At 57.7% G+C, this 12,440-nt stretch overlaps 1 protein-coding gene across 2 annotated transcripts in view; it reads left to right on the forward strand.

Annotated features, from left to right (window-relative positions):
• Positions 1–5,022: 5,022 nt before the first annotated feature.
• Positions 5,023–12,440, forward strand: part of SOGA1 (suppressor of glucose, autophagy associated 1) — a 67,051-nt gene continuing 59,633 nt past the window's right edge. For both annotated transcript variants that reach the window (XM_058562744.1, XM_058562745.1), the window contains exon 1: positions 5,023–6,047. In XM_058562744.1, coding sequence (XP_058418727.1) covers positions 5,373–6,047 — 675 coding nt within the window. In that variant the 5' untranslated portion in view covers positions 5,023–5,372. The remainder of the gene's footprint in view (positions 6,048–12,440) is intronic.

Raw genomic sequence — 12,440 nt, forward strand, 5'->3', positions numbered from 1 at the left:
TTACAAAGAGTTTATAAATGCAAGGCAAATGCTTCTGCTAAGCGGAAATAAAAAGCAAGATATAAAATTGTACGCGCAGTATGGTTTCAGCTACACAAAATAAACCCAAAACATTAAGAGAAAATAACTAGAATCCCTTCTTGAGTACACCCCGTGTTCACTGGGCCCACTGGCTTCACTGTGAACCTCAAATGGGGGCTTAGATGGCCTGACGTACCCGCTCCACAGCTGGCAGCTCTGATTTCCATTCTCTGAGGTCACCATGACACACGGGCTCTGCCCTCCTCGAATGACTCTCTCTCCGTCTCCTCATGCTCAGCTGGCGACTTCAGAGTTCATTCTTCATTGAGAAGACGGAGGCCATCATCACTCTCTCTGTCACCTTCCCCACAGACCCAGCTGCGTCTCACCTGTCTCTTTTGCCTTCCCTCCAGGACAATGGAGGAAGGTCCCTCTTCCTTTAGAAAGCCAGGGCCCCGTCCCTGGATCGTCCCTCTCCTCTTCCCCTGCCCTCGCTTCCCTCTCTGCCTCATCCATCTCTCGCTTGCCCCTCCCTCTCAAGGCCACAGTCCCCTCTATGACTCTTCTCCTATACTCCACCTCTATGTTGTCCTGTTCGTGCTTCAATCCACTCCCTTTGGATTGTCCCCAACACTGTCCCCACCACCCCTGCTCTTGTCAAGGTCCCCAGCACCTCCATGTCACCCTATGCAGGGGGCACTCTTCTGCTCTCATCTTCTTCCAGCTTTTCTGCCTCTGGACAGCGCAGTGTCTTCCTCCTCAGCCATCTACTCCGTAACGATCTATCCTTGGCCTCCCGACAGCGCATTGTCTGGGTTTCTCTCCTACCTCACCGGCGGCTCCTTCTCTGTCTTTTGTGGCTGGCTTCTCCTCTTCTACCTACTTTCTAGAACCAGGAATTCTTAATTTCTTGGTTCTAGGCCAGTTTTTCTTCTCTCTTTAGACCCTCTCCCTACGTGACGTCACCTGGTCCCATAGATTTAAATATTGTCTAAATGCTGATAACTCTTGGGGCCGGCTGGTGGCGTAGCGGTTAAGTTCGCTTGTTCCACTTTGGTGGCCTGGAGTTCGCCGCTTCAAGTCCTGGGCGCGGACCTGCTCACCGCTCATCAGGCCATGCTGAGGCGGCGTCCCTCATAGAAGAGCTACAACTCTACAACTATGATGTACAACTATGTCCTGGGGCTTTGGGGAGAAAAAAAAGGCAAAGAGGAAGATTGGCAACAGATGTTAGCTCAGGGCCAATCTTCTCAAAAATAATAATAATAATAAATGCTGATGACTCTTCATGACTCCAGACCAGCTGCTCCTCTGCACCCTACACTCATGTGTTAATTGCCCCTATGAATTCTCCACCTGGCTGTCTCCACAGACATCTTAGACGGAACGTGTCCAGAAAGAACTCGTCATTTCCCCCTCCAAACTTGGTCTCTCTGTCCGGGACCACCTCCAAGCTGTCTTCCCTGTCTTCTTAAATGGCACCATCATTCATCCTGTAACTCAAGCCGGAAGCCTGGGAGTTGAACTTGACTTCATTTCTCTGGTCCCTCACTTCCAACCGAGCATGTCTGACTCTGAAGCTCCGGAACAGATCTCAAGAACGCCTTCTTCTTTCCCTCGCCACCGCCTCCACCCTCATCCAAGCCGTCGTTATCCTGCAGAGACTGGTTCAACAGCCCTTAACCCATCTTCTAGCATCTCTTCTTGCAGGCAGCTAGAGTGATCTACTTAAAACACAAATCAGCTTATATCATGCCCCTGCTTACAGTCTTCAGTGGCTTGTCACTGCCTCAAGCATGAAGCCCTGCCCAGGGCGGGCCTTGGCTCCTGCTGTCCACTCCAGCTTTATCTCGTCCTTCTCCTTCCATCACCCATCAAGTTCCAGTCATATGGACCTTCTCGCTTCCTTGAACATCTATCAAGTTTGTTCCTTCTTCAGGGCCTTTGCCCTTGCTATTCCCTCTGCCTGGGATTCTCTTACTCCGGCTCTTTGAATGATTCATTCAAAGAAGGAATGATTCATTCCTTCTTGAGTAGAACTTTATACAGCACACCCTGTGGACCTGAGCTGGACACGGCCCAATAGTGTAGCACAATAGGCTCTGAAATTTGGTGGCCATGGGTTCAAATCCGTCCCAGCTTTGCCACTTCCAAGCTGTATGACCTTGGACAAGCATTCCAGCTGTCCATTGCTGCGTAACAAACTACACCAAAACTTAGTGGCTTAAAACAACAATATTTATTTTGCAGTTTGGGATAGCTCATTTCTGCTCCACTTGGCATCAGCCAGGGCAGCTCCCAGGCTAGGGGCTGAATCATCTGAAGGTTCACTCCCTCCCATGGCTGGTGGTTAGCGGGCCCAGAGCTGGAGTTGTGGGCTGGAACACCTTCACGTGGCCTCTCCATGAGGCGTGGCTTCCTCCCAACATGGTGGCAGGGTTCCAACGGTGAGTGGGTTGAGAGAGAGAGAGATTGAGCTGGACAGAGCCATACTGCCTTTTATGACCGAGTCTTGGAAGCCACAGTGTCATTTCTGCCATTCGCTGTTGGTTGAGGCAGTCACAAAGGTCTGTTCAGGTTCGAGGGGAGGGAACACAGACCCTATCACTCAATTGGAAGAGTGTCAATGCCACGCTGTAAAAAGAGTAATTGGGATGACCTATACCTTGCTGTGCCTATTTTTGGAAAATATAATCAGCCACAAGAAGTTCCTAACCTTTTGGAGATCCTCTCTCTACTGAGGTGCCAGGCAAGAGCCTGGCCTGAGCAGGTGCCCACGGGTCGGGAAGCTGCAGACGGTCTCCCTGCAAGTCTCACTCCTCTTGCAGTGTCTCTGGTCTGAACAGAGCCTGAGTCTAGAGCCCCCACCTGGGCCCCACCCAACCCCGGGGCCCCCCCACCCCACCCCCACCCCAGGCTCTCCTGGGGCTACAATGTAGATTCATGGCTCCCCAAATCCAAAGACCCTCAGAGCAGGAAGGGCCCTCAGCCCCCTGTTCAGCCATGAGTGTGGGGGCCCAGACAGGACATGTGGTAATGCCAGGACTCAGGCCCAGGTCCACGTGGGGAGATCCAGGCCATTCTAATCTCAGGACCACAGGTGTGGCCAGAGGCGTGTCAGGAGTGGCTGAGCCAGCCTGGTCTAGCACGTGCCCTGCCTGGATTCACACCATCCAACATCTCCAAGCCCACAATCTGTGTATGGGGAGAAAATGAAGCACAGAGAGGGTAAACAATCTCCAAGAGCCACACAGCATCTCTCTATGTCAGACCAGAACCAGCCTACAAGAAACAGGGGCGTCAGAGCTGGAAGGACCCTGTCATCCGTTACAGCAGACCAGACCAGGTGGGGACTCTGAGGCCAAGGAATGGCGGCCCCTGGCCCCTAAGCCACACCATGCCAGCCTGCTTTTGATGACTCTTTTGTGGCCCATCTCTCCCTATGCTATGTGCTCCATGAGGTCAGGAACGCACCGTTGACAAGTCCACTGCTGTGTCCCTCAGTGTCCTACCTGGTGCCTGTGGACTGGGTGAGTGGACAGTCAGTGGCGGCAGGGGAGCTGGTGCCTTGCGGGGGGGCGGGTGTTAATGCCCCTGAAGAAGTGTTTGTGGAGAACCTGCTGAGTGGCTCTGCTCCTTACCTGGCTCCGTGGGGGCACCTGGAGGAAGGATCTGAGGATGGAGGGGGCACTCACATACCTAGACACACCTAGATCAGAATGAAGCCGTACCTCGGGTGAGCCGGCATACGGCAGGAGTGTATTCACTGCCATGGAGGAGGTGGCACAGGAACAAAGACGAGGACCTGGTGCCAGCGGCGTGTCAAGGGCAGGGGGAGGTGAAGGAACAGGATTGGGAGAGGAGGAGGAGGAAAGGGAAGAAATGGAAAAGGGGGATGAGGGGGGAGGAAGAAGAAGCTTCAGAGGGGTAAACACAACTCTGTCCCCCCCCCCCGTGGCAAGGGACTGTCACCCTAACGGCGAGTGCCCAACTGAGGGGCAGCCAAAGGACTTAATCTGGCTCTGCCCAGCGGCGGCTCGCGGTGGGGAGCAGCAGTGAGGAGCAGGGGAGGGGAAGGGGGCGGGGAAAATCAACCACGCAGCCACGAGCGGTGGAGACAGCCCTGGAAAGAAAGAAACAACACCTGCCAGAGTCGGGGCTCCGGGGTCGTCCAGAGTTGCTCTTGGGGGGCACATGTGAGGATCAGGGCAACTGTCTCCAGCCCGTGCCAGCCCACTGGGGCCAGAACCTACTCCCAAAGCATCGCTGGTCTGACACCTCGTAATGAGTCTCCTCCATTTTAGCCTGCAGAGCCTGAAACCCGGGTCGGGGAGGAGGGAGGACGCCTCGGACCACCGCTGGTCAGGGTGTGCAGAGCCGGGCGTGCATCCAGGGCGCCACGGTCCCCAGGCCTGCGAGAGGGAAGCAGACGCAGGGGAGCCGGAGCACGCCCTGGAGGTGTGAGGTTTGGCTTCCATCCTGGCTCTGCCATTGACCTTGGGCTAATCGCGTGTCCTCCGCAGGCTTCAGTTTACGCATCTGTACAATGGGATAATCGGTCTTGCTTTGCTAGGTTGAGAGGGGCGGAGTTCGCGCACGCTCCGCACAGCCGCGAGGGGCGAGTGCCGGGCATGTATATGGATGCTGCCTCTCGCGATCTGAGGTCCGCCCGGCCTCTGCCTGCGAGTCCCCGCGAGCGGCGCCCCTGCCCGAACGCGGGGCGCAGGGGCGCCTCCGCCGGGTGCGTTCCCCGGGCCGGCAGGGGAGGGGGCGGCGGCGGAGCGGAGGCGGAGGGAGCCCCGGCCGCGGCAGCCCCGGCCCGCCTGACCCTCGAGGGGGTCGCTGTTGCCTCGCAGATCCCGCCCTCGCTCGCTGCCTGTGTCCCTCCCTACCGCTCCCGCCGCGTCCGCCTTTTGTTCGCGGAGCCGCGCGCCCCCGAGCCGAGGCGGCGGGGCGGGGAGCTGGCGGGGCTGCGCGGGGGGCGGGCCGCGCCGGGCGGAGCCGGGGCCCGGGCCGCAGCCGGACTCGGAGCCCGAGGGAGCGATCGGCGCGCGGGCAGCCGGGGCCCGGGCGCGCTGCGGGGGCGCGGCGAGGCCGAGGGGGCGGGCGCCGGGCGGAGCCGCAGCCGGAGCCGGGGCGCCTGGAGGCGATCAGGCCGCGCTCTCCGAGCTCAGAGCAGCGGAGAGACCGTGCGGCGGGGGTCGGGGCCGGAGCGCAGCCCCGGGGCTGAGGTGGGCCAGGAGGAGCTGCGGCCGCAGCGGCCGGAGGGGCGCCGGGACCCTCCCCAGGGGCGCGGAGGCCGGGCGGGCCCAGGCCATGCGCGCCGCTCGCTGAGGCCGCGGGAGGCCGAGATGGAGGCGCCGGCGGGGGAGCACCCGGCTCGGGGCTGCGGCCCCCCGCCCGCGCCTGTCCTGGAGAGGAAGAAGAGCCACCGCGCGCCGTCGCCGGCGCGGCCCAAGGACGTGGCCGGCTGGTCGCTGGCCAAGGGCCGCCGCGGCCCAGGCCCGGGTGCCGCAGCCGCCGGCAGCGCCGCGTCCTCCGCGCGGCCCGACAAGAAGGGGCGCGCGGTGGCGCCCGGGGCGCGGGGCGCAGGGACGCGGGTGGCCGGGGTCCGCACCGGGGTCCGCGCTAAGGGCCGCCCGCGCCCGGGTACCGGGCCACGACCGCCGCCGCCGCCGCCCAGCCTCACTGACAGCAGCTCGGAGGTGTCGGACTGCGCGTCGGAGGAGGCGCGCCTGCTGGGCCTGGAGCTGGCGCTGAGCAGCGACGCCGAGTCGGCGGCCGGGGGCCCGGCGGGGGCCCGCCCGGGGCAGCCGCCCCAGCCCGCGCCGCCCGCACAGCAGCCTCCGCGGCCGCCCGCCTCCCCCGATGAGCCGTCGGTGGCCGCGTCGTCGGTGGGCAGCAGCCGCCTGCCCCTCAGCACCTCACTCGCCTTCTCCGACCTCACCGAGGAGATGCTGGACTGCGGGCCCGGAGGCTTCGTGCGGGAGCTGGAGGAGCTGCGCTCGGAGAACGACTATCTCAAGGTGGGCGCGCGGAGGGGGCAGAGGAAGGCCGCGGCAGGCGCCGGTTGTCACAACTCCCGGACCTGAGGCCCACTGTCCCACTGAATGAGCTGGAAAAGGGGGCCTAAACCCTTGGGGATCTCCCTGAGGTCCATCTAGGGCTCCCTCACATCCCTCCTCTCATTTTATTTGGGAAACCCTCTCCTGAGGAGGAACCTGGATGAGGAATCTGGCCAAAGGGCCCTGATATGGGAAGGGGGGAGCTTGAGAAAACTGCTTTGGAGGGTGCCTAGATGCATCACTTGGGTTGGGGGGAGGAGGGAGTCAGTGAGCGGCTCGACCTCTGCGTTCAGCTGCTCAGAGCCCCCACCCCTAGGCCAGACGCCAGGCCTTTGGTGGCTCTTATTTTTCCAACAGGCCAGGGAAACCTGTGGCCCTCCTCTGGCGAGGAGAGGCCGGAACACCGTCCTTAGTCTTTACCCAGGGCTTTCCCCGGGCGCAGGCCTGTCCCCGCCTGCTTTTCAGGGCGGGTCTCCTTTGAAAGCATGACATCTGGGAACATCCCCTTGGCTGGAGTCCGACTTCCGCCCAGGCTAACGGTCCCACAGCCTGGGAGGGTGATGTCGTGGGAGAACCGGTTCAGAGGGAGCTTCCTAAATCCCAGGATGTTGTCTTCTGCCCTCACTGGGACAGGCCCTGTACACACAGCGGCCCCATTGGCCTCTCATGGCCAGTGCACATGTCCTTCCCACCTTCCCAGTGAGAGGAGGGAAGCTGCTCCTCTAAAGGGGGCATTCCCTCTGGGCATGTGGGGGCCTGAGAGCTTCCCCAGGAGAGCAGGCTTTGCCTTCGCCCTTGCAGTGGATGTGAGCACCTACTAGGTGCAGGCCATGCTCCATCTGCCCCCTGCCTGGCACTGTGGCAACTTTAGGGACAGCCCAGCCCTCGTGTGTCGACCTTGGCCCGGGAGACTGGAAGCTTCATGGGCTCTACTGCCACTGGCTGGGATGGTTTTGGAAGAGGCTGAAATGTTACCTACTCTTTTCAGTTGATGGCCTGGCACAACACCCAGAGTACCCCTGGCCGAGAGCCACCGAGTTAACACTACTCTGCTGATTTACGTCTGCCCAACAACACTTAGATTTGTGTTGTGGCTCTTCTGGCCAAATAGGTTTCTCTCTCATTAGAGTTTTGGAGTCTTACTCAACTGTGTCTCTCCCTGCCCGTTTCCCCCAGGATCTGCTGTCCAGCATATGTTCAGTAGATGCTTGTAGAGTAGAAGGACAGGGTCTGACTGCATCAGGATAATCCACCCCTTCAGCCTCTAACCTTCCCCAAGCCAGGTCTCAGTTTCCTCATCTGTGAAGTGGGAGGGTAAGTCTTCCCGAAGGCCCCATTTGGTGTGGACAATCAGGGCTTCAGTCTGTTCCTATGGTCTTCAGAAGCCAGTGGTGGGGGGAGGACAAGTGGAGGGTGGGGAGGAGGGAGGTCCCAGAAAGAGGCCTAGCCCTGCCCTCTCGGTGCTCGGAGCTGCTTCCGTACTCGGTGCCTGAGCTGCTCTAAACTCAGCCCCTGAGTCCTCGCTCCCACCTCCTGGCCCCCACTGTTCACCCTGGCCAGATGTAGGGAAGATCTGCTTCCGGGTCTGCTCGTGCACCCCGCTGTGGCCACCTGTCCATCCCGGGAGATCATCAGGCAGAGCTCTGGAGTCTGTCTGAGCCACCATGGCTGTTAGGATGCTAAATAGTCCCAGAAGGCTGGGGTGGAGCCCAGGGTCTCACAGGGGCCAGGGCCTGGCTGGGGACGTCCCACTGCCTGGCCAGGGCTGAGCCTCGGTTTCCACTACTCATGCAGTATTTTAGGCTTCATACACAGGCCTCAGACCTCTGTTGGATCTGAGGTCTGTGGCTTCCAGGCTGTGTGATTTGGGCAAGTTACTTACTGTCTCTGGACCTCAGTTTCCTCCTTGTAAAAAGGCCCATCATACATCTTCCAACCTTAAGGGCTGAGATAGTATATGCAAACACCACTAGAGCGCCCAGCGTGTTGTGAGCCTCAGATGAGGGGGGTTGTGGTCACCGCTGTTCTCAAGTGGCACATGACATGTTCCATGTCCTCTGTGGGTTCTATGGGGCAGAATAGATCCTCCTCCCTACCTGAAGCAGGCTTGACTCTTCCTCCTGGCCCCCTGTTCATGCATTCACCAACGATTTATTTAGTGCTTGTTGTGTACCAGGCACGTGCAGATCTGGGGATGCAACCGTGGACAAGGATGAAGTGTCTGTTTTCACGGAGCATTGAGCGTAGTGGGGGAATCTTGGACTAAACAATAGTCGTACAGGCCGTCACCATATGGCTCGTGATGGGGGTGGAGAAGCACACAGTGTGCCAAGAACACGTGGAGGTGGGGCTGGGGTGCTCAGGGAGGCCAAGGGCTGAAGGATGCCATGGAGCCGGCTGACTAAGGTGCTGGACTAAGAACATTCCAGGCTAAGGAAAGTAGGACAGTTTGATTTCAAGGACAGCACTGAGGCTGGAGAGAGGAGGGAGATGGGATGGGAGAGGCGAGCAGGGCCGGACTGTGCGGTCCTCGCTGTGTACACTCGGGTGGGTCCCTGAACTTCCCTAGAGCTTTGTTTTACTCACCTGCAGCCCCACGGAGGCGAGGTGAAGATCCAGAGACTGTGGATTGGACCGGAGATGAAGGGGCTATTCCAGGTGGTGGTCTTTTGTCCATTCTACAGATGGGCAAATGGTGGCCGGAGGGGAAGGGACTTGCTTCAGCTCCCAGAGCCAGTTCTCTAGGCAGCCAGGGCTTGGAGTAAAAGTGCATTACACTCTTGACGTGTTTCCTGCCCCTCTGGGCCGCTTCGCTTCTAAGATGCAGAAACTGAGTTACCAGCAGAAGGACTCCAGATCCCAGTGGGTCCCCTGCAGGCCTCTTGCTGCCTGAGTTGAGTCCCATTGAGTCCAATGGGGCCCCGTCTGGGTTCACCTCCCAGCTGGTGGGGGGCACTGGGAACTGTCCACTGGGAGGGCCTCTTGGGGGATGGCAGATCTCCTGTTGCATGAGGCCTGCTCTGGGGCCCAGGAGCGGAAAATATAAACAGGGCAGCTGTCTCCCAAGGAGGCGATTAGGAGCTGCTACGGAGAAGGGAGTGAGCTTGCTGTCACTCAAGTTATTCAAAGAGAGGCTTCATGACCTTGCGTGTTTAGATAAAGACAGGGTTTGTGGAAAGCGGCTTGTACAAAATGTTGGCAGTTGTGATTACTTGAGGAGGATTTGGGGGAGACTTATGTGGTGGCTACAGTTGAGCTGCCTGACCTCAGAGCCCCTTCCAGCCAAGGAAGTCTGAAGGTTATTCATGTTTGAGGTTCCAGGATTCTGAGATGCAGCTTTAGCTGCAGAGCAGACACATCGACTGTTGACTTTCGCAGCCCTGGTGGTCTGAGGCCTTCCAGCTCCCCATCACCACTAACCATCACCCATGTCCTGTGTGCTGAGGACATGCTGGGAACCCACTGGGTGTAGATGGAAGAATCTGAGAGTGGGAGCCCAAAGACCTGGCTTTGAGACCTGACTCTGCCCTTTACTGTGTGGCCATGGGCAAGTCACTTGGCATCTCTGAGCTACTCTTTTTTTCCATCTGTATAACGAAGATGATGGAACTTGCCCAGGCAACTTCATAGGATTGTTTTCAGGAATCAGGGAGGTATGGATAGACAAGAAAACATTTTGCAAGCAGTGAAATCCTGCATCTCTTGGGGAATTGTTAGCCAATGAGCAGACAGGATGTCTATGTTTTCATTCTTGGGGGAGCTGGGAGAAGCCAGGAGGGTGGATCCTCTTAGCTTTAGGATGCTACTAAATCAGGAGCTGCTCTGGGGAGGACAGGAGGGTGTGATCATATTCCATGCTGTGTGGGCTCCACAAAGCAAGGCCTCCCCACTTCCTTGGAGGTTCTAGATGTGAGTGTTCAAAGTGGAGCCAATTTAGGTGTCAGCCCAGAAGGGCCCAGAGGAAGCATCTGATCCACCCCCAGTTCCCATCGTACAGTTGGATAAATGGAGGCTCCAGGTCACACAGCCAGGATTCCAAACCTGGTTGTTCTCACTCTGGGTCCACTTCTTTCTACAGTATGACTAGAGCCCTGAGCTTCTGGTTGCTAACAGTGTGTCTAGTCTGAGACACAGGTTGGTGAGAGGAATCCTGTTGTGTCCCAGGCTTTGGGCTAAGACTTGTTGGGAACAAGTGGAGAATAACATATGCTGTAGCTGGGGGCCTGGAGCCTGGGGGTGGGAATGGGGGACGTGTGTGTGTGTGTGTGTGTGTTTGTGTGTTCCTTGCACCAATACAGAATGTGATCGGGGCCGGGGCGTCTGAGATCCTGGAGGTAGCAATGGGGATTTGGATCCAACCTTAAGGGTTAGATAATGGTTAGGCTGGACCCCAGAGTGCTGAGATGTTAGAGCTGGCCTGGGACCCCCAGACCATTGTCCTCTGGACTTCTGTGGCTCTTGTCTCACAAATGCTATCAACTATTGATCACTTCCTGGGTTAAGAAAGCCCTTTACTCTTCACAGCAGTCCTGTGTGGAGGGTTCTGATATCAGACCCATTTGACAGATGAGGAAACCGAGAGGCTATATAACATGCCCAAAATTGCACAGCCGATACACTTGGGAACCTCACTAGACAACCCTAAAGAGTTCCCCTTCCCCCGTCTCTTCCACCCGCTCCTGTGTAGGAGGCAGCTTGTGCCTCCAAGGTTCACAGAGCAGCGTTCTCACCTGGCTTTGCCCGTTACAAGCTGTGTGACATTGAGTGAGATACTCAGCCTTTCTGAGCCTCTGTTTCTTCTTCTGTAAAATGGGAGATGAACATGCCTGCCCAAGGGCCATGGGACCCTTTGGAGTGTGATGATTCAGATCAAGTGCACGGTAAATGTTGTTAGCGCCTGTCCCTTACCTGCTTCTCCAGGCATTCATTCATTCATTCAACACATGTTTTCTCAGTGCCTCCCGGGTAGCAGGCCCTGTGCCGGATATCTGGTGCAGTAGCCAGCAAGTCATGAAGTTCTTCTCAGCTCCTGGGAGCTGTAGGGGGACGGCTCCAGTCTCTCTGTCACTGGATTGGGGAGAGGGGTGGTCATCCTGGTCAGCAAAGCTCCTGGCTGGTCCCTGCCCTGTGGTAGCTGAGAGGTGGCCTGGAAGAAGCTGCTCTGAGACCTGGGTCTTTTTTTTTTTTTTTTTTGTGAGGAAGATCAGCCTTGAGCTAACATCCATGCCAATCCTCCTCTTTTTGCTGAGGAAGACTGGCCCTGGGCTAACATCCGTGCCCATCTTCCTCTACTTTATATGGGACGCCACCATAGCATGGCCTGACAAGTGGTGCTTTGGTGCGTGCCCGGGATCCTAACCCAGGCTGCCAGCAGCAGAGCGCACGCACTTAACCACTACGCCACGGGGCTGGGTCTTTAAGAGTCCTCAGCAGTTTGTCATGGGGGGAGGCAGGCAGCTCCAGCAAGATGGAAAATGGGAAATGTGAGGCGGCGGCTGCTGAGGCCTGGGGGGACCGCGGAGCTCCCAGGGCTCCCAGCATTCCTGGCAGAGGGGCTGGGCCTGTGTCCCTGGGCACACTCTCTCTTGCACACACAAACACACATACACGTATTCACAGGTCGTGCTCAGAGATCCACAGCCACTCACACACATCTCACACACACATCCAGACACCACATCCAGGTTATGTCGTATGCTTCCAGAAGTACAACTTCTGACATATTAGAAAGGATACATGTTCAGAGAAGTACACAAACCCATGCAGACACACAATCTCCTGTGTCATCATACCCACACGTTACCAAACAGGCATGACAGAGACTCACACCATCTTGGAGACCCCAGGCTCAGAAACACACCTCACACACACATCTTACACCCCCAGCCTTGGCCGTGTCCCAGAGATGGATGCACAGCCTGGAGACACCCTCACACGTATTGGAAGTACACATACATATGCAGGCGCACACACAAACCCACGCAGACTCATTACACAGGCGCCAGCATCCACGGAAATCCACAGATCCACCCCTGCCAGGCAGGCACAGAGACAAGCTCGTCACCCAGGTGCCCCACTGCCTCTTCCACAAAGACAGCAGCAGAAGCCCTTGCACACCTACCAGGCACACACGCATACCCAGGAGATACTCACACATGGACACAAGACGCATAGCCACACGCACATAAGCAGGGACACGAGCACAGAGCACTCAAATGTCAGGCCTGTAGCATTTGCTAATGGGAGCCAGAGACTCACAAACTAGGGTACCCAGTTTGTATACAGTTGGTATACAGTGTGTGTACACACACTGGCTGTGACATTTCACCCACACAGAAACACAGGATATCCTGG

The sequence above is a fragment of the Diceros bicornis genome, chromosome 19, assembly GCF_020826845.1.
Source record: "Diceros bicornis minor isolate mBicDic1 chromosome 19, mDicBic1.mat.cur, whole genome shotgun sequence".
Classification (NCBI taxonomy): Eukaryota; Metazoa; Chordata; class Mammalia; order Perissodactyla; family Rhinocerotidae; genus Diceros; species Diceros bicornis.